This window comes from Trachypithecus francoisi, unplaced genomic scaffold, assembly GCF_009764315.1.
Source record: "Trachypithecus francoisi isolate TF-2019V2 unplaced genomic scaffold, Tfra_2.0 Lachesis_group0, whole genome shotgun sequence".
NCBI classification, from domain to species: domain Eukaryota; kingdom Metazoa; phylum Chordata; class Mammalia; order Primates; family Cercopithecidae; genus Trachypithecus; species Trachypithecus francoisi.
The window spans coordinates 70,092,316-70,115,392 of record NW_022681453.1 but is presented as its reverse complement, the minus strand read 5'-3'; the positions used below and the strand labels follow the sequence as shown (position 1 = coordinate 70,115,392).

Sequence of the window (23,077 nt, the reverse complement as noted above, 5' to 3'; positions counted from 1 at the left end):
TCAAAAAAAAAAAAAAAAAAAAAAAAAATCCTTCATAATTAACATAAGATTCTTCCAAACCACTGCATTAAGTATGTTATCTCCACAGCTTTTCCAAACAATACTGCATCTCCAATATAACATCAAATGCCCCCAGGGAACTGGCACAACCATTTGCCACCTGAGAAAATGACTCTGATGTGGCCTTGCTTTGAGAATATTCTAATATTTGACTGCTACTTTTAACACTGAAGTTGAGAACAAATCATTTATTTTCAGTTTCATGAATTTAGCACATCCTTCAAGCACTTTCTCTGAATACAGCAACGTGTTAAGTGTTGTGACCATAACCAAGATATAGAAGTAGTAGTCCCACACGCTTGAACGTGTATAAACATCCACTCACATATGACTTGCAACTACTTGCTCACAGATGTGGATCCCTCCTGCAATACAGACTTTTTGAGGATATGGCTGCAGTTATTTCTCTGTTTTTTTTTTTTTTTTTTTTTTTGAGACGGAGTCTCGCGCTGTCACCCAGGCTGGAGTGCTGTGGCCGGATCTCAGCTCACTGCAAGCTCCGCCTCCCGGGTTCACGCCATTCTCCTGCCTCAGCCTCCCGAGTAGCTGGGACTACAGGCGCCGCCACCTCGCCCGGCTAGTTTTTTGTAGTTTTTAGTAGAGACGGGGTTTCACCGTGTTAGTCAGGATGGTCTCGATCTCCTGACCGCTCTGTTTTTAGCTTCAACACCCAGAACAATGTTTAGCACATAATTAAGGATCAAAAATTATTGTAGAATGACTCATTTTATAGTCCAGCAGGAGGGATCAATCATGTACACAAATACAGAAATATAATACCAACTGTGGCAATTCCCTTACAGGTAGCAAATGCTATACCTCGTTAGAGAGGGCAATCACTTCCCATTAGACTGAAAAAGAGAATTTATAGAGGACAATGTATTTGAATTGGACTTGCAGTACCAGAAGATTTGAGTGGAGATTATATAGCTGGAAGGTGTACGGGGGAGAAAACAGAAACAAAAAGAAAAAATTTACTTAAAGGGAAGGTGAACAGCTCTGAAGCAAAGTTTGCACGTAGAGGAGGCATAGACATTGAGAATGAAAAAGGCGGGGGGCGGAGCAAGATGGCCGAATAGGAACAGCTCCAGTCTCCAACTCCCAGCGCGAGTAACACAGAAGACCGGTGATTTCTGCATTTTCAACTGAGGTACTGGGGTCATCTCTCTAGGGAGTGCCGGACAATCGGTGCTGGTCAGCTGCTGCAGCCTGACCAGCGTGAGCTGAAGCAGGGCGAGGCATCGCCTCACCTGGAAGCGCAAGGGGGAAGGAAATCCGTTTTCCTAGCCAGGGGAACTGAGACACATAACACCTGGAAAATCGCGTAACTCCCACCCCAATACTGCGCTTTAAGGAAACAGGCACACCAGGAGAATATATCCCACACCTGGCCGGGAGGGTCCCACGCCCACGGAGCCTCCCTCACTGCTAACACAGCCGTCTGCGGCGATCTATCCGCAAGGCAACAGCGAGGCTGGGGGAGGGGCGCCCGCCATTGCTGAGGCTTAAGTAGGTAAACAAAGCCGCTGGGAAGCTCGAACTGGGTGGAGCTCACAGCAGCTCAAGGAAACCTGCCTGTCTCTGTAGACTCCACCTCTGGGGACAGCCCACAGCTGAGGTCCAATAGGGAAAGCAGCGGGGCGGTGCAGAGGCGAACGACTCTGTCTGACAGCTTTGGGGAGAGCCGTGGATCTCCCAACGCGGAGGTTGAGATCCGAGAACGGACAGACTGCCTGCTCAGGTGGGTCCCTGACCCCTGAGTAGCCTAGCTGGGAGACATCCCCCACTAGGGGCAGTCTGACACCCCACACCTCACAGGGTGGAGTCATCCCTGAGAGGAAACTTCCAAAGGAAGAATCAGACAGGTACACTCGCTGCTCAGCAATATTCTATCTTTGGCAACCTCTGCTGCTGATACCCAGGCAAACAGGGTCTGGAGTGGACCTCAAGCAATCTCCAACAGACCAACAGACAGTCCTTCTGACTGTCAGACGGAAAACTATCAAACAGGAAGGACACCTATACCAAAACCCCATCAGTACGTCACCATCATCAAAGACCAGAGACAGATAAAACCACAAAGATGGGGAAAAAGCAGGGCAGAAAAGCTGGAAATTCAAAAAATAAGAGCGCATCTCCCCCTGCAAAGGAGCGCAGCCCATCGCCAGCAACGGATCAAAGCTGGTCAGAGAATGACTTTGACGAGATGAGAGAAGAAGGCTTCAGTCCATCAAACTTCTCAGAGCTAAAGGAGGAATTACGTACCCAGCGCAAAGAAACTAAAAATCTTGAAAAAAGAGTGGAAGAATTGACAGCTAGACTAATTAATGCAGAGAAGATCATAAACGAAATGACAGAGATGAAAACCATGACACGAGAAATATGTGACAAATGCACAAGCTTCAGTAACCGACTCGATCAACTGGAAGAAAGAGTATCAGCGATTGAGGATCAAATGAATGAAATGAAGCGAGAAGAGAAACCAAAAGAAAAAAGAAGAAAAAGAATGAACAAAGCCTGCAAGAAGTATGGGATTATGTAAAAAGACCAAATCTACGTCTGATTGGGGTGCCTGAAAGTGAGGGGGAAAATGGAACCAAGTTGGAAAACACTCTTCAGGATATCATCCAGGAGAACTTCCCCAACCTAGTAGGGCAGGCCAACATTCAAATTCAGGAAATACAGAGAACGCCACAAAGATACTCCTCCAGAAGAGCAACTCCAAGACACATAATTGCCAGATTCACCAAAGTTGAAATGAAGGAAAAAATCTTAAGGGCAGCCAGAGAGAAAGGTCGGGTTACCCACAAAGGGAAGCCCATCAGACTAACAGCAGATCTCTCGCAGAAACTCTACAAGCCAGAAGAGAGTGGGGGCCAATATTCAACGTTCTTAAAGAAAAGAATTTTCAACCCAGAATTTCATATCCAGCCAAACTAAGTTTCATCAGTGAAGGAGAAATAAAATCCTTTACAGATAAGCAAATGCTTAGAGATTTTGTCACCACCAGGCCTGCCTTACAAGAGACCCTGAAGGAAGCCCTAAACATGGAAAGGAACAACCGGTACCAGCCACTGCAAAAACATGCCAAAATGTAAAGACCATCGAGGCTAGGAAGAAACTGCATCAACTAATGAGCAAAATAACCAGTTAATATCATAATGACAGGATCAAGTTCACACATAACAATATTAACCCTAAATGTAAATGGACTAAATGCTCCAATTAAAAGACACAGACTGGCAAACTGGATAAAGAGTCAAGACCCATTAGTCTGCTGTATTCAGGAGACCCATCTCACATGCAGAGACATACATAGGCTCAAAATAAAGGGATGGAGAAAGATCTACCAAGCAAATGGAGAACAAAAAAAAGCAGGGGTTGCAATCCTAGTCTCTGATAAAACAGACTTTAAACCATCAAAGATCAAAAGAGACAAGGAAGGCCATTACATAATGGTAAAGGGATCAATTCAACAGGAAGAGCTAACTCTCCTAAATATATATGCACCCAATACAGGAGCACCCAGATTCATAAAGCAAGTCCTTAGAGACCTACAAAGAGACTTAGACTCCCATACAATAATAATGGGAGATTTCAACACTCCACTGTCAACATTAGACAGATCAACGAGACAGAAAGTTAACAAGGATATCCAGGAATTGAACTCATCTCTGCACCAAGCGGACCTAATAGACATCTATAGAACTCTCCACCCCAAATCAACAGAATATACATTCTTCTCAGCACCACATCGCACTTATTCCAAAATTGACCACATAATTGGAAGTAAAGCACTCCTCAGCAAATGTACAAGAACAGAAATTATAACAAACTGTCTCTCAGACCACAGTGCAATCAAACTAGAACTCGGACTAAGAAACTCAATCAAAACCGCTCAACTACATGGAAACTGAATAACCTGCTCCTGAATGACTACTGGGTACATAACGAAATGAAAGCAGAAATAAAGATGTTCTTTGAAACCAATGAGAACAAAGATACAACATACCAGAATCTCTGGGACACATTTAAAGCAGTGTGTAGAGGGAAATTTATAGCACTAAATGCCCACAAGAGAAAGCAGAAAGATCTAAAATTGACACTTTAACATCACAATTAAAAGAACTAGAGAGGCAAGAGCAAACACATTCAAAAGCTAGCAGAAGGCAAGAAATAACTAAGATCAGAGCAGAACTGAAGGAGATAGAGTCACAAAAAACCCTCCAAAAAATCAATGAATCCAGGAGTTGGTTTTTTGAAAAGATCAACAAAATTGACAGACCGCTAGCAAGACTAATAAAGAAGAAAAGAGAGAGGAATCAAATAGACGCAATAAAAAATGATAAAGGGGATATCACCACCGACCCCACAGAATACAAACAACCATCAGAGAATACTATAAATGCCTCTACGCAAATCGACTAGAAAATCTAGAAGAAATGGATAATTTCCTGGACACTTACACTCTCCCAAGACTGAACCAGGAAGAAGTTGAATCCCTGAATAGACCAATAACAGGCTCTGAAATTGAGGCAACAATTAATAGCCTACCCACCAAAAAAAGTCCAGGACCAGATGGATTCACAGCTGAATTCTACCAGAGGTACAAGGAGGAGCTGGTACCATTCCTTCTGAAACTATTCCAATCAATAGAAAAAGAGGGAATCCTCCCTAACTCATTTTATGAGGCCAACATCATCCTGATACCAAAGCCTGGCAGAGACACAACAAAAAAAGAGAATTTTAGACCAATATCCCTGATGAACATCGATGCAAAAATTCTCAATAAAATACTGGCAAACCGGATTCAGCAGCACATCAAAAAGCTTATCCACCATGATCAAGTGGGCTTCATCCCTGGGATGCAAGGCTGGTTCAACATTCGCAAATCAATAAATGTAATCCAGCATATAAACAGAACCAAAGACAAGAACCACATGATTATCTCAATAGATGCAGAAAAGGCTTTTGACAAAATTCAACAGCCCTTTATGCTAAAAACGCTCAATAAATTCGGTATTGATGGAACGTACCTCAAAATAATAAGAGCTATTTACGACAAACCCACAGCTAATATCATACTGAATGGGCAAAAACTGGAAAAATTCCCTTTGAAAACTGGCACAAGACAGGGATGCCCTCTCTCACCACTCCTATTCAACATAGTGTTGGAAGTTCTGGCTAGGGCAATCAGGCAAGAGAAAGAAATCAAGGGTATCCAGTTAGGAAAAGAAGAAGTCAAATTGTCCCTGTTTGCAGATGACATGATTGTATATTTAGAAAACCCCATCGTCTCAGCCCAAAATCTCCTTAAGCTGATAAGCAACTTCAGCAAAGTCTCAGGATACAAAATTAATGTGCAAAAATCACAAGCATTCTTATACACCAGTAACAGACAAGCAGAGAGCCAAGTCAGGAATGAACTTCCATTCACAATTGCTTCAAAGAGAATAAAATACCTAGGAATCCAGCTTACAAGGGATGTAAAGGACCTCTTCAAGGAGAACTACAAACCACTGCTCAGTGAAATCAAAGAGGACACAAACAAATGGAAGAACATACCATGCTCATGGATAGGAAGAATCAATATCGTGAAAATGGCCATACTGCCCAAGGTTATTTATAGATTCAATGCCATCCCCATCAAGCTACCAATGAGTTTCTTCACAGAATTGGAAAAAACTGCTTTAAAGTTCATATGGAACCAAAAAAGAGCCCGCATTGCCAAGACAATCCTAGGTCAAAAGGACAAAGCTGGAGGCGTCACGCTACCTGACTTCAAACTATACTACAAGGCTACAGTAACCAAAACAGCATGGTACTGGTACCACAACAGAGAAATAGACCAGTGGAACAGAACAGAGTCCTCAGAAATAATACCACACATCTACAGCCATCTGATCTTTGACAAACCTGACAAAAACAAGAAATGGGGAAAGGATTCCCTATTTAATAAATGGTGCTGGGAAAATTGGCTAGCCACAAGTAGAAAGCTGAAACTGGATCCTTTCCTTACCCCTTATACGAAAATTAATTCAAGATGGATTAGAGACTTAAATGTTAGACCTAATACCATAAAAACCCTAGAAGAAAATCTAGGTAGTACCATTCAGGACATAGGCATGGGCAAGGACTTCATGTCTAAAACACCAAAAGCAACGGCAGCAAAAGCCAAAATTGACAAATGGGATCTCATTAAACTAAAGAGCTTTTGCACAGCAAAAGAAACTACCATCAGAGTGAACAGGCAACCTACAGAATGGGAGAAAATTTTTGCAACCTACTCATCTGACAAAGGGCTAATATCCAGAATCTACAAAGAACTCAAACAAATATACAAGAAAAAAACAAACAACCCCATCAAAAAGTGGGCAAGGATATGAACAGACATTTCTCAAAAGAAGACATCCATACAGCCAACAGACACATGAAAAAATGCTCGTCATCACTCGCCATCAGAGAAATGCAAATCAAAACCACAATGAGATACCATCTCACACCAGTTAGAATGGCAATCATTAAGAAGTCAGGAAACAATAGATGTTGGAGAGGATGTGGAGAAATAGGAACACTTTTACACTGTTGGTGGGATTGTAAACTAGTTCAACCATTATGGAAAACAGTATGGCGATTCCTCAAGGATCTAGAACTAGATGTACCATATGACCCAGCCATCCCACTACTGGGTATATACCCAAAGGATTATAAATTACTCTACTACAAAGACACATGCACACGTATGTTTATTGCGGCACTATTCACAATAGCAAAGACTTGGAATCAACCCAAATGTCCATCTGTGACAGACTGGATTAAGAAAATGTGGCACATATACACCATGGAATACTATGCAGCCATCAAAAAGGATGAGTTTGCGTCCTTTGTAGGGACATGGATGCAGCTGGAAACCATCATTCTTAGCAAACTATCACAAGAAGAGAAAACCAAACACCGCATGTTCTCACTCATAGGTGGGAACTGAACAATGAGATCACTTGGACTCGGGAAGGGGAACATCACACACTGGGGCCTATCATGGGGAGGGGGGAGGAGGGAGGGATTGCATTGGGGAGTTATACATGATATAAACGTTATGCACATGTACCCTAGAACTTAAAGTATAATAAAAAAAAAATAAAATAAAAAAAAAAAAAATAAAAAAATAAAAAAAAAATAAAAAAAAAAGAAAAAGGCAGTGAACTATTTGTGGAAGACACTGAATAAGTCAAGGCAAGCAGTAACAATTTTATTTAATACACAATTGAGAATCCTTAAAGCTTTCAAATAGTAGGGTACTATGAGATTTAACTGATGATTATTTCAAAAAGTAATGATTCAGGATTTCTGGTTCCAGCCAAGATGGGATAGGCCCACTACAAACTCCATTTTAAGATGGTCTAGCCTCTTAAAATTAACACAAAATTGACATAACACAACAAGCAAGCATGGGAAGACCCTAAATCGTAGAAAGGCAGCAGACTTCCTGAGGAAGTTGGGATTCCCTCTGTGGGGAGCTGAGCCACTACTTGCACTTAGCATTAACAAAGTGGAAAGAGGTGGTGTAAGGCAGGGCAGGTGACACTGTTTCCTCCTTCCTCTGGTTTCTGCCAATGGGGAGATAAGCCTCTACCCTCCACCTACCATCAATAAGCCCAAATGAAGGGGCACTTCACTTCCCTCCCCTGCTCCACTGGTGTCGGCAGGGAAGCAGGACAGTGAGTTTCTACCCCTACCCTATGGCAACAAGTGGCGTGGTGTCACCAGGGCCCAGTTTATACTTCCTCTTAGGAGCAACAATGTGGTGCAACTTGATGCCCCACTTTCACCAAGAAGGTATAAGCAGAGCCAAAGGAGGAGCCATCCTTCTACCCTGTTCATCTGCACTGAGGCAATATAAATATTCCACTGTCAGTGAGACCCAATGGTAGACTCAACATACACAGATCCAGAGTCCCATAATATCCAAAGTGTCAAACAGAAAACAGTCAACTCATCACCCCAAGAACTAGAAAAATCACAACTTGAGTGAGAAAGGACAATCCATCCATGCCAACATCAAGATGCATCAGATGTTGAAAGTATCTGACAAGATATTTAATGCAGCCATCAAGTGCTTCAATTATAAATTCTCTTAAAACAAACAGAAAATTTACAAAATGTCAGTAAAGAAATAGAAATGAAGTAATACATGCTACTATATATGGATAAATGTAAAAACATTATGCTAAGTGAAATGAGCCACACACACACATAAAAACAAAACCTCACATATTATATGATACAATTTATAAGATATGTCCAGAAGAGGCAAATCTACAGAGACAGAAAGTAGGTTAGTAGTTTCTGAGACTAAAGGTGGCATGGAATGAGGACTGGGAAGCTTTCTTTTTGAGGTATTGAAAATGTTCAGATACTAGATTGTGGTGGTGCTTCTATAACTCTGCATATATACCAAAAACTACTGAAATGTATAATTTATATGAATTAACTTTATTGTATGTAAATTATATCTCAGTATAATTTAAACTAATAATTACATTTTGTTTTAAAAAGGAATGTCATCAAACTAAGAAGTCCAGTAACCGAAATAAAACCTTACTGCCTGGGTTCAACGGTAGAATGGAAATGACAGAGGAGAGAATCAGTAAATTTGAAGTCAGCTCAATAGAACTTACACAATCTGAACAACAGAGATACAATAGTCTGAAAAAAATAAACGGGGATAATAACAAAAGATCCATAATCGAAGTCTGAGGGAAGATATGAGAAAGAGAGTATTTTAAAAGATAATGGCTGAACACTTCCCAATTTTTTCAACCGCTGAAAGAAAAGAATTGTCAACCATGATTACGATATTCAGTGAGGGATGAAGGGGAAACAGAGATATTCTCAGACAAAGAAAAACTAATAGAATTTGTTGCCAGTACATCTATTTTTAAAGATTGGCTGAAGGGTTTTCTTCAAAGGAAATGACAGAAAAAGAAATCTCAGACAATCAGGAAGAAGGAAGAACAAAATAAACCCAGATGTATAGATGCATACACTGGACTTCTCATCAGTTTTAAAAATCATACCTGATCATTAAAACAAAAATTATACATCTTATACTAAAGAAAAAGATATTTAAAATAGAGAAAGAAAAGAGATGTAAATGCAATTAAGTTTCCACAAGTCAAAGTGGTAAAACATTGATACAGATAGACTGGGATATATTATGTGTCCATGTTTTCATAATGAGAAACTGAGGGAGAAAAACAAATCATGCTCTGATTAAAAAGACAATAAGGAAATAATACAAACAATTTTATGCTCACAAAATTGACAGCCTAGAAAAAAAATCACAAACCACAAACTAGATGAAATGGTCAACCTTAATAGTCCTATAACCACTAAATCAATGGTATTAGTCATTTAAAACCTGAAATAGAAATCTCCAGGCACAGATTTCACTAGAGAATTCCATAAACACACACACAAAAATTCTCATCCAAATATTAACAAATCAAGTCCAGCAATGTTTAAAAGGAATTATACATCATGAGCAAATGGGATTTATTCCAGGTATGCCAGGCTGCTTCGACATTCAAACATCAAACCATGTAACCCAGCACATCAACACACCAGAGAAAAACAAATAATTATGTAAATAAATGCAGAAAAAATATTTAACAAAATTCAGCACCCATTCATGACTAAAACTCAGAAAACCAATAGAGTGAAACTTCCTCAACTGATAAAAAACATCTACCAAAACCTACACCTAACATGATATTTAGTGGGAAAAGAATGAATGCTTTCCCCCTGAGACTGGCAAAAGGGAACACCACTTTCATTTGGCATAGTACTGTTAAGTTCTGGTCATTGCAAGATGGTAAGAAAATGAAACAAAAGGCACACAGTTTGAAGAGGAAGAAATAAAACTACACCTATTTTCAAATGACATGATATGGTATGTAGAAAATCCCAAGTAATCTGTAAAGATGTTTTTTAAAAGAATCTCAGAAGAAATAAATAAGCAAGGTTGCAAAATACAAAATCAACCACAGAGAATCAAATCATTTAATCCAATCATTAAAACCAACATTTAAAAAACCGAATCATTTACAATTGTTTCAAAAAATTAAATATGTCCAATAAAACATGTATCATATCTGTATTGTAAAAGTTATAAAATGCTAATGAAATAAAATTAAAGAAGACTTAAATGAATGGAGAGACATTGTGTTCATGGCTAAGAAAACTCAACAGAGTAAAGATGTCAGTTCTTCCCAAAAATGGATTCTACAGGCTTCAGTGTAATTCATATGAAAATGGCAAGGTGTTTTGTAGACAGAGACCACTTTATTTCTAAAATTTATAAAGGCATAGGATCTAGAATAATTCCTGTAACTTGGAAAAAAAAAAAAGAACCAAGTGGGAGAAACCGCTCCACCAGATGTTAAGGCTTACTCAATTGCTACAGTTATCAGCATAGTATTGGTGGAAGGAGTGACACACACACACACACACACACACCACACACACACACACACACACACACACACACAGAAATCAATGTAACAGCTAGAGGAGTCTGAAACAGATTCACACAAATATGCCTAAGTGATTTTTTACAAAGGTGCAAAAGCAATTCACTGAAGGAAGGACAGCCTTCAACAAATGTTACTGGAGCAACTGGACATCCATAGACAAAAATATGAACCTCAACCTAAACCTTATTATTTTAGAAATTAACTAAAAATGAATCACAGAATTAAATAAAACTCTAAAATTTTTATGGAAAAAAAATAGGAGAAAATCTTCAGAACCCAGGCAGATCTAGGAAAAAATTCAGACTTGACATCAGATGTACAAATCCACAAAAGGAAAAATTAAATTGTACCTCATCAAAATTTAAAACTTTTGCTTTACGAAAGACTGAAGAGAATGAAAAGACAGGCTACAAACTGGGAGAAAATATTTGCAAACAATATATTCGATAAAGGACCTGTATCTAGAATATGTAAAAACCTCTCAAAACTCAACAGTAAAAAAAAAAGAAAAAAAAAATTCTAGAAAATGAGCAAAAGACATAAGCAGGTATTTGTTGAAAAGGATGTAGAGATGACAAACAAGCACATGAAAAGATGTGCTTAGCCATCAAGAAAGTGTGAATTTAAATCATTATCACAAATTTCACATGTTCTCACTCATAGGAGTCAAAATGAGTGAAAAATTAAAACAATTGTTCTCATAAAGATAGAAAGTAGAATGATGATGATCAGAGGCTGGGAAGGATGGCAAGTAGTGGGGGGAAGTGGGAATGGTTTAGATGCAAAAATATAGTTAGAATGAATAAGATCTAGTATTTGATAGCATAACAGGTTGTCTATAGTCAACAATAATTTACTGTTATCTTTTTAAATAACTAAAAGAGTAGAACTGGAATTTTCTTAACACAAAGAAATAATAAATGCTTGAGGTGATGGAGATACCCCAATTACCCTGATTTGATTATCATACATTGTGCGCTCATATCAAAATATCACATGTACCCCATAAACATATATAACTATTATGTACCAATAATAATTTAACAAAATTTTTCAAAACCACCATAAGATACGATATCACTACATACCTATCAATATGGTGGCTACATGTAAAATTTTGATAATATCAAATGCTGTCAAGGATTCAGGAAACCGGGTCACTCAGACGGCTGAAAGAAATGTAAAATTATATGGCCACCCGAGAAAAGATTATGTCATTTTATTTCAAAACTAAACATGTACTTACCACATGCAACCCAGAAACTGCACTCCTGGACATTTACCCCAGAAAATGAAAACTTAACGTTCACACACAAACCTATGCACATGTTTATAGCAGATTTATTCCTAATAGCCAAACACTAGAAAGAATACAAATATCCTTCATATCCTCCAATGGGTAAAATAAACTGTGTTACCTCTTCTGTACCATGGGAAACCACTGAGCAACAAAATGGAACCGATTATTGATACATGCTACAATTTGAATGGATCTCAAAGAAATTATTCTGAGCAAAAAATTTTAAAACAGCAAAAGCCAATCCTCATACTGCATTCCACTTATACAGCATTCTCAAAATGACAAAATTACAGACATGAAGAACAGACAGTGATTGGTACAAATTAGGGACTTGGAAAGAAGGGTGGTGGCTATGACTATGAAAGGGTAGCATAAGGAATCCTGTATCCTGACTGTGGTGTTAGTCACATGAAATGTACATGACATTACTGAAAGCTGAAACCCTAGGAACAGAAATCAGACCAGTGATTGCTAAAGAGAGGTTGGGGAGAGTGGTTTAATTACAAAGGTAAGGAGGGGATTTTTGAGGGTAATGGAAATATTCTGTATCTTGATTGTAGTGGTTGTTACATTCATCATACATCATACACACATCACCTTAAAATGGTGAATTTCACTGTATGCAAAATATGCCCCAATAAACACAAAAAAATATGTTTGTAAATAAATGAATGTAAATACTAAAAAATGTTAAGAGTGGCATTCTGTAGGTGGGAGTATTACTTGTTGATTTTTAAATCTTTTTTCAGTATTCTGTATTACTTTTTAAATAAAAACTAATAAAAGTTTTTTTTTTGTTGTTTTGTTTTGTTTTTTTTTGAGACGGAGTCTCGCTCTGTTGCCCGGGCTGGAGTGCAGTGGCCGGATCTCAGCTCACTGCAAGCTCCGCCTTCCGGGTTTACGCCATTCTCCTGCCTCAGCCTCCCGAGTAGCTGGGACTACAGGCGCCCGCCACCTCGCCCGGCTAGTTTTTTGTATTTTTTAGTAGAGACGGGGTTTCACCGTGTTAGCCAGGATGGTCTCGATCTCCTGACCTCGTGATCCGCCCGACTCGGCCTCCCAAAGTGCTGAGATTACAGGCTTGAGCCACCGCGCCCGGCCAAAAACTAATAAAAGTTTTTTTAAAAAATCTACACATTTGGGCCGGGCGCGGTGGCTCAAGCCTGTAATCCCAGCACTTTGGGAGGCCGAGACGGGCGGATCACGAGGTCAGGAGATCGAGACCATCCTGGCTAACACAGTGAAACCCCGTCTCTACTAAAAAAAATACAAAAAATTAGCCGGGAGAGATGGCGGGCGCCTGTAGTCCCAGCTACTCGGGAGGCTGAGGCGAGAGAATGGCGTAAACCCGGGAGGCGGAGCTTGCAGTGAGCTGAGATCCGGCCACCGCACTCCAGCCTGGGCGACAGAGCGAGACTCCGTCTCAACAAAAAAAAAAAAAAAAAAATCTACACATTTGATAAACCTGTATATAACTAAATATGCACATACACACGAGTGCATGTACAAGTGATGAAATCTGAGTATGGCTGATAGATTATATCCATGTCAACTTGTGATACTGTTCAATAATTATGCAAGATGTTACCATTGGGAGAAAAAGGTAAAAGGTATATGAGATCTCTATTATTTCTTACAACTGCATGTAAAAGTATAATTATCTCAAAATAAAAAGTTAAAACAAAGGAATGATCCAGTACACATCAAGAGCTACAATCATGCTCATAACTCGTCTTAGCAATTTCATTTCAGAAGTCAGCATTTATCTACTCAACACCCACAGGAGGCACTGTGGTAGGTGACGGAGATTCAGTGGTGAAAAAGGCAAGCATAGAGACTGTCTTCATGAACTTTCATTCTAGGAAATGGGAAAACAGCTCAATGTATGAAAAGGGTCATTAATCTTCAGTCATATGGGTAAGAACTGGAATCAGGCCGGGCACGGTGGCTCAAGCCTGTAATCCCAGCACTTTGGGAGGCCGAGATGGGCGGATCACTAGGTCAGGAGATCGAGACCATCCTGGCTAACACTGTGAAACCCCGTCTCTACTAAAAAATACAAATATCTAGCCGGGCGAGGTGGCGGGTGCCTGTAGTCCCAGCTACTCGGGAGGCTGAGGCAGGAGAATGGTGTAAACCTGGGAGGCGGAGCTTGCAGTGAGCTGAGATCTGGCCACTGCACTCCAGCCTGGGCGACGGAGCGAGACTCCGTCTCAAAAAAAAAAAAAAAAAAGAAAGAAAAAAAAAAAAGAATTGGAATCAAACTAAATTTTTAATAATAAGAGAAAGGTTATGTCATTTTTAGAATACCATATGCCTATTAAAATGACTATAAATATTATTTAACAGGATGGAGAAAAGCTTATAACATTAAAGAGAATACTAAGTTTTAAAATGACATACTCATTAGTATTGATAATTAATGACAACTTATTTTATATGAATAAAACTTTATTGAATTTTAGATAATTAGAAAGAATAAAGAAATGCAAGATAAATGCTTTCTAAACAGCATCCGATAGCATCATCTTTTCCGTGTCATGGTATTTTCACTTTTCTTTATAAAAAGTATAGACATTCATTTATTTAAATTTTTACAAAGAACCATCAAATGGAAAAAAATAAGTAATGCTAAAGTAAATTCAGCTTTTTATCAATACTGAAATGGTTGGCAATGGTTAGGTTCTGAGTGTAGCCTTTTGGAAAAACAGTGTTTGCAGCAGCTGTTGGTTTCCATTCATTCAAATAACTAAAAAAAAAAGTCAGGAAGCCACTCCCTGTGAAGACTACGCTTGCAGGAGAAGAGGGCAAAAAGCATGGTGGTAAGAGGGAGTGAGAGAACACATCCCAGAAAGAAAAGACACTCTTACTGAGACATGGGATGAGTATTATAAATAATCTAGGAAACAAATCTGGAAAGAAATTTGTGAGTTGCTTAAAGTGTGGTTAACGCAAGACAGTCACCAATACAAGTATGGCCAGATCTACTAGCACAAAATAAAGTGGGAGAGTTTGTAAATTAATCTGGTGAACCGCAAGGCCAGCCAAGCCAGGTAGTAACCACAAAAGGAATCTCTTTACAGTGGTGTAAAACGCATCTGGGCAACACTGCAAACCTCAGCTGACACAAATGTAGGGTAGACACTTCCAGGAGCACACCAGAAGATACATCTTTTGTCTCAGTCTTACCTCTTTTGCAAAAAGAATTATTTTGAAAAACAAAACAGAAAAACAACTTCTGCCCTCCCTGACAGTAAGTTAAACTCTACTTGTCAAATAAAGAGAAAGTTATCTACCTCAGTACAAAAGGCATCAGGTGCTGTCCTCATTAATATTAACCTACTGTAATAGCAAGGGAGATCTGAACAACCTTGCTCTGAGAGGCTGCCCAGCAAGGCTACAACCCCTTAGCCCTACCTTCCTGCCCACACAACCTAGCTCGTTCATGATATGATGGACCTCTATGAGCTCACTAAATACAACCATTGAACAAGGTATTATAGTCTTTTCTTTCTTAGCCCAATGCCTCTCGTGTATTTAAAAAAAAAAAAAAAATCTTCTATAAAAAAATATTTTTCCAGGAAAAAATAAACAGTAATTGCCATGGACCTGTAACAGATCCTAGAATAACATAGACAGGCAAGAATCTGTCAATATAGCAATATTCCAAATATGAAATTCATGGTTCAGGAAGACATAAATAAATAAATATGAAGGGGCTTCTCAAAGACGTTTCCTTTGTGTTCCCCCATTTCTTACTGAATTTTGCTCATGTAAAAAGTTTTGATTATATGACAGAAGAGTCAGCCCTGCTGGGACCAATATTAAACATTTATACCATTAAGCCCTCTACATAACGAGGGAATTGGGAGAGACAGAACATATCACAGGGTTGCTCATTATTTTCTTAAAGACACATACCTTTTAAAATAATTTCAATATTTAAACTCCATCTGGCACTTTAGTCTCTTAAAAATTATTAAGTTAGGCGTGAAGAACAAACCCATCTGGGCGGCAGTTTGGATTTTAAGTGCTATTTTGCTCTTGTATCTTTCTCCTTGGCTTGGCACATCTTTGAGATCCAGCAGAATCCCAGGACATCTTTGGTGGGGAAGCAAGTCTTCAGGATAGAGCATTCCAGTCCATTTTACACATCTTAGTGGCTAAGTAACAGCACTGCCTTCTCCTTTGTGCATTTTACTCATTATAAGGAAGTGTTTCTTTCCCAGCACTCCCCCACCCCACCCTCCCCCTTGTATGAGGGCATTCCATTTATTCATTTCTGAACACAACATTTCCTCATGTCCTATACCAAGGACCCAGCCCGACTCTGGGCTGGTACCATGACAGGTACTGCACCAATTCGCTCCAGCGCTGCATGGCTGATGGTGTAGGAATGAGTGTGTGGAGGCCGAGGCTTCCTACTGACTGAGCCATTGCTCCTGGACATCACCTGTGGTGATGACCCTCTGTTGGCTGTCACTACCAGAGTCTTATGTTGACCTGGGACCAGATGGCTCCCATTAGCATAAATGGACGGTATGCTGGCATTGCCTGAGCGGAGGGAGAAAGACTGGCCCAAGTCACTGAAGTGGTTGACTGACTCTGTGTTTCTGTGAATTTTTGGATTGTTGCTCCAGTATCGACTGTTGTAGGTATTGGAAGAGGTTAGTGTGTTGTTGTCTGAGGAGGAAATCTCAGTGTGAAATGCTTTGGCAGAAGAACACTTGGGTGGAAGATCATCCTCTCTGAAAGGAACAAAATAAAGTTGTCATTAGGATTTACTTCAAGTTAATCCTATCCTCCTACCCTGGAATCTTTCTTTTCATGTTAAGGCTTATACATCCAAAAAGCAAATCCAGGACTAGTCTCTCGTGAAAGCAGGCATGGCAACCCTGGATGGCCTCAGCTTTGGCATCCATTCCCTTTGAGACGATGGTCAAGAAAATCTCTCCTCAGCTTCTCAGTCTCCAACAGTAGAAAAGGAAATCTCAGATCTCTCAGAGAATGTCTCTTCCAATACAACTTTTAATATGTAAATAAAATTCACATAAATATGTTTATATATCATATAGTAAATATATAACAAATCTTGATTTATATATATTTATAGTAAATATATAGTATCTTGCTTTATATTTACAGTAAATATTCATATATAGTAAATGTATATTTATTCACTCATAAATATTTACTATAAGTAGGAAATTAGTCCATGAAGAAATCTACTAAACTAGGTGCCATAAAATAGCTGGGAAATCAAACTATAGGTATGCAGAACTTCCAGAAATAATCAGAGTTGGCCTGACTGTACTGCCCTATGGAGACTGAGAAATCACTGTGGGGTGCTGATGAGAGGTTCTCCTCAGTAATCTTATCCTGGGGAAGACTCTATCCCTGCATATGGCCCAAACCCTTAAGAATTACAACAGGCTAAAAGGAGTTATTTAATTTAAGATGTCAACCAATTCATTTAACATTTATTGAGTACACTTTACAGTATGTTTCATGTAAAAAAGACAAAAATCCTACACCTAAGAAACCTCTAGTCATGGAGGGTAGTAATCAATGAAGAATGTTCACAAGTCTGAAAGGTTGGGCAAGGTGCTAAAGACAACTTATGTGAGGAGGTGATGCCTGGCCTAATCCAGAATCAGATTAAGGAATTTAGTAAAGAGATGGATCAAATGAGAAGCATGGTCCAGGAAGAGAGCAGAGGCTTGAGTAAAAGCTCTGAGCAATGGGAAAATGCAGGACAGACTGGAAGGCAAAGTATGCTGAGAGTGGTGAGAGAGAAGATATGCAGGCAAGAATCAGATCCTGTAAGGCTGTGGTATGTCTCACTATGGAGACTGGAGTCATTACAGCATTTTCAATACAGATATGCCATGATGAAATGTGAGACTGAGCCTGAACCCTCAAATCTCCCCAGTATGACTAGGTCACTTTTCTTTAAAGGTCATGTTGGCATTGTTTTCTTAAAATGTTCCTATTCTTGTCTGAACTACCTTTCTGAGCCAAATTACTTTTCTGAGCCATAGTGCTGTGGCCTGACTGTGTACAGGCACTGGTATGCTCTTATGGTGTTCCTTCTTGCTTTATGTTCACATCTATTATAAATGTCAATACTAAACGCATGCTTTAGACACTACCTTTCCCATTGTGACAGCCACCTAACCCTGCCTATCCTGGAGATATGGAAGAGAAGGGGAATTCTTCATTTGTATCCTCCTAGTTGGGCACATGCTGGACTGTCCCCTCCTTCATGATTCAGTGAATAAAGCTGTGTGGTACCATGAAGAAAAGTGATATACAAGAAAATATCATGTGGCCACTTTAATAGTCTTGGCCATTAGAGCTTTATGATTAGCAGATATATCTTAACTGCCAAAAATGAATAGAAATACACAATGGCTATGCAGGACAAATTTTTAAAATCTGACACACAAACCTTATTTCATTAGGAATTTCTTCTTCTTCCTCCTCTTTATTTTTGCTTCTCCAATAAAAGAATGCCCCCAAAATTAGTGCAATGCAAAAAATGATAATAACTGCACCAGTGCCAATGGCTCCAGCTATGAGTCCAATGTTCCTGGGCTGGGCTGCAAAATATATTTAAGGTATATTTAAAGAAAAGAGAAAGAGAGAAATAGCATATACCCATGCAACTGTAATAAGCACATAAGCTTACTAAATAATCTGCTTAAAATGTATAAAACTGTCTAAAATCTTTCATCTACATAAATTTAAACCTCAATTAACTTTCTATATTGTCAGTGGCTAGGACTAACACATAGTAGGCTCTGAACATATTCTGAATGAATAAACAATTAAATGACTTGCACATTTTAGGAGAACAATACCTACATTAGGTAACAGACAGCACCAATCTAACTTGCCTGATCTACCCTACATGAATGCTGGAAACTAGGGGATATCCTTCTACCTCAACCCAGCCAGATCACTCCCTTTTGCAACTGGAATTCAAATATCCCAGAATTCTTAACTAAAGAGAAGTTTTGTACACTGCCATTTACAACCTACACACTCAAAAATTATGCAGATATAAAAAATTAGGAAAAAACACAAGAAGGTCTTGCTATACCCATAAGATTATTACCATTTTCATAATGTATATAGCATTATACAATAAGAAATTGTTCAATTTTATTGATCCTGAGGAGAAAGATATTTTGTCATAAAGATTATCATATATTGCTGAGCCTGGAAAGTATACTAAAACATTTATAAACTATTTTCAATAATAATTAAAACCAAAACAATTTCTATTTAATCTTCAGATAACCTTAAGACAATTCAGCAGAACTCTTCATTTTCTGGTATAACAAAGATCTTAGAGTTTCAGATCCAGGGTTGACATCAGAATTTCATATGCTTACGTGAAATAACCTGGAGATCCAGAAGACAGGTGCTGGTTCCAATAGCGTTAGAAGCCACACACTGGTACAAACCTGAAGTCAGGGCACTGATGTTCCGGATGGTGACTGTTCCCTGGACCTGGTCTGTCACAAAAATAATAATCGAGTGAGGATCTGGCAGGACTAATAGCAAAACCAAAGAAATCAGGAGAAGACTATAAAAACAGATGAACACTGGAGAGCTATCAATACATTTTTTGGGGGGGTAGGGTGAGAAATTATTGGTTCATGAATGTTAAAGACTAAAATTACTGTATCATTTTAAGACCTGGAACTTTGGAGGGCTGTCCTAAATAAGAACAATCTTAAAACTCAATCTACAGGTTAGCATGTAAAGTCCTAAATGTTAGTAGATTTCTCTGAGGAACTGGTGGCTAATACTTATCCTAGAGAATTTAAGGTAACACCAAATTCTAGTTCTCAGGAACTGCAGTAACATAAAGATCATGTTAAACTTATAATAACTTTAACTTCATACCTGATGAAGAAAATATCAAATCTGTGCTCTAAGGTATAGACTGTTACTCCCTAACAAAAATTACAGTTGTTTGTGTTAAGTCAGATCCTCCAAGAAGTAGGCACCAAGACAAGCATGAGGTTTCCTGGAGGAAATACCAGTAAAAGAAATGTGAGAGGAAGCTGCAGAAGGCAGGGAGAGCCTCAGACTTCGGTGTAGGTCTCACCACTCACTGTCAAGGGGAGAGGGAAGCAAGGAAGATTGGGTAGGAAGAGTCTCAGGCTGCAACACAGTTTTATGGAAGTGTCCAGTAGGCAGATGGGGAGTCCTTGAGCCAAAGTCACCTGTTAAAGAAGTCCCATGCTTTGCAGAAATAGGCCTGCATTAGGCCCTAACCCTAACCATAACTCCTCATCACTAGCTGGGAGCAGCCCAGAGGAAGCTTGGTCTTGGTGCGAAGCAGTGGTGGATCTAGAGGGGAAGCAGCAGGGCTTTCAGTCAATTATGTCCCCCATATCGGAAGTTTGAACAATAAATTTTCAAGGTCACTGCACTGGTTTTGCCAAGAAGTGTTTCAATGGTTCACATTTTAGTAATTCATCATTAGCATATTTTGATTATTTATTCCTATAAAATACAAATGACTTACAGAAATAACTTTAAAAAGTTAATAGTTATTAATATGTGCCAGGCATTGGGTAAGCTTTTATATGTATTATTTCAATCTTTACAATTATCCTGAGGTATTTTTATTATTAATCTCATTGAACAGTCAAGGAGACTGAAGCTTTAGATGTGTAATAAGATTACACAGCTGGTTGTTAAGAAATTCAATTGGATGAAGGGGCCATTTCACCTCTAAGCTCTAGGCTTCACTGCCTTCCTTATGCAGGAAAGATAATACATTCAGTCATCTCAACCATTCAAAATAGCTGCAAATTTAGAAGTAAATGGAAAAGCTTCCTAATAGGATAAGTAAAAAAATATTCTGACACAAAGTCCAAGTATGCCTGGGGCTACACCTGGAGCTATCCCCACCCTGGGTTACTTATTTTTAGTGGAACTAAGATTTAGTTAACTGGTTTCTGCTGGCAACCATCATCTCTATCTAGATCAAAGGCAGAAGTAGACAGGAGGGTTCAGCAAAAGCAGACCTGAGTAAAGTGTGCATGCATTTATTAATTCATTCATTTAATAAACAAATATTTATTGAGCATCTTCCTTTGTGCTTGGTTTTCTGAGGATGGTGATAAAATAATGAACAAGACAGGCCCAGTCCCTTACCCTAATAAGACAAGTATGCACACAATTACAATATATGGGATAGTGCCAGCCAGAGATAGAGAACAGAGGGTGATAGGGGAGCATACAGGAGGGGCATCTAATGAGGGATTGAGAAATCAAATAGACTACAGGAAAGGAGAAAATAATTGCTGTCTCGGAAATTACCAGGCACACAGAAAGGTGCTAAACAAAGGTGATCAATAAATAAAAGGGCTGCCTACTCTTTAGTGTCTGTTGTGTACCACATACACTGTCCTAAGAAATATTAAATATGCCTCATTTAATCTTCATAACAAGCTTATGTTCTATATTCCCTACTTTTCAAAGACAGCTCAGAGAAGCTATGTAATTTGTCCAAGATCACAGAGTATACAAGTAGCAGCAATCTATAAAATGAGATTTGTCCAAGTTCAAAGCTTATACTCACCATATATACACTTGGCATTCTAGTAAGGCATTTAAAATCACATTATTCTATAGGATGCAGCTATAGAATATTTTCTGACCAATACATGTTCCAATGCTGTTAGTATTATAAACTAAGCGACGTGCCTATCTCCCTCTTCAACATATGTACTAATATCATCAATGCAAGAAAACCATAATCTCCGGGCAATCAACCACATAATTTGTGTTCCTGGGGTTTTTGCTGTTGTTGTTGTTGCTGTTAGTAGTGGTGGTGGGTTTTCTCCTAAGCTCTGGAATTCTAAAAATTTGAATAGAAAACTGGTAATTTTGTTGACATTTCCAGAGACAATTTGGGAAACTGTAAACAGCTCCTCTACGCTGCATTCTCGCACGCAGAAAGAGGTAAACTCTAAATATTCTTCCTTTAAAAAGTTATTTTTAAAAGGTGAAGTCATTGTCTTCCTTTTGTCTCTACAGATGCCAACACTATGAGCATGTTACTGTAAGAAAATATTATTAAATGAGGTTGATACACCACGGTAGATTTAACTTGGAATATAATCAGAGAAGGAGACAGGTATATTGATAACAGAAGATTAACCAGAACAAAACATCCTGTTTATGTAGACAAGGCAAAATAGAGAAGGGAGCAACTCCAGCAAACAGCAAACTGTTTGCAGCCACAAAGCACACAGCCCTTCCCGAAATTAGCAGGCTAATTCCTCAATTTGTCATTTCACTTGGTCTGCTCAGGCAGGGAAGTAGTTTTCTGAAATAAAGTCAGAGAAAAAATATTCTTTTGAGCTTCTTTTAAAGAATAGGGAAAGTTCAATGGCATGAAACTACCTAGTTTGAGGAACTCAAAGGACATCACACTCCACTGTTTTAGTTCATAGCAACTATTTCCCTGGTTCACCAGCTATGTATCTGACATAGAAGGCCCTTCTGAATTAGAAAAAAACCAATGTTAGTGTACATTTCCAGTTCCATCCTTTCTCCTTAGCTCCAGAATGCTGCCTCTGGCTGCCTAGTAGCTGATGTGTCTGCTAAGAGCACGTTCCAGTTGGACAGCCTAAGTTTGAATCTATTCTACCTACTACTAGTCATATGGTCTTGAGTGTGTTCCCTGTTCTTCATCAACATTTTAGTTTCCTCATCTGTAATTTGGAGCTACCAAAGTGCCTACAACCACAGATTACTGTGAGGACTAAATGAAAGGTTAGTATGGTACATGGTAATGTTTCCATGTGGGAATTCCTTCCTGGCACTTCTAGGGGAATTGACATATTTTTCTGAATCATAAAAAAATTCAGTCAAGAAATATGAAAAACGTCCAGTGTCTCCCAATGGATATTAATTCCCAATAGATATTGATCTTCAGGATTTGAAGAGTGATAGATAAGAATTCTTAAATCATAAGTTATATATTTTTCATGATTTATATATTTTAAATAATGAGTGACTATAATAAACTGAACATTTCTTATATAAAAGTTTCAGGAGTATTCTGTAGGCTATATAACAATGGATGCATACTTTATTGCTATTTGAATGAATATGTTACATCAAAATTATATATTTCAATAATATGTAA

At 38.7% G+C, this 23,077-nt stretch overlaps 1 protein-coding gene across 6 annotated transcripts in view; it reads right to left on the bottom strand.

The window, feature by feature from the left end:
• Window positions 1-14,328: 14,328 nt before the first annotated feature.
• The window catches only part of IGSF11 (immunoglobulin superfamily member 11), a 227,645-nt gene continuing 218,896 nt past the window's right edge, over window positions 14,329-23,077 (bottom strand). For 5 of the 6 annotated variants that reach the window (XM_033211179.1, XM_033211177.1, XM_033211175.1 and 2 more), the window contains 3 exons: window positions 19,296-19,418; window positions 18,347-18,497; window positions 14,329-16,643 (listed from right to left, as the gene is read on the bottom strand). In XM_033211179.1, coding sequence (XP_033067070.1) covers window positions 16,202-16,643; window positions 18,347-18,497; window positions 19,296-19,418 — 716 coding nt within the window. In that variant the 3' untranslated portion in view covers window positions 14,329-16,201. The remainder of the gene's footprint in view (window positions 16,644-18,346; window positions 18,498-19,295; window positions 19,419-23,077) is intronic. The other variant, XM_033211174.1, reaches the window with a different exon arrangement.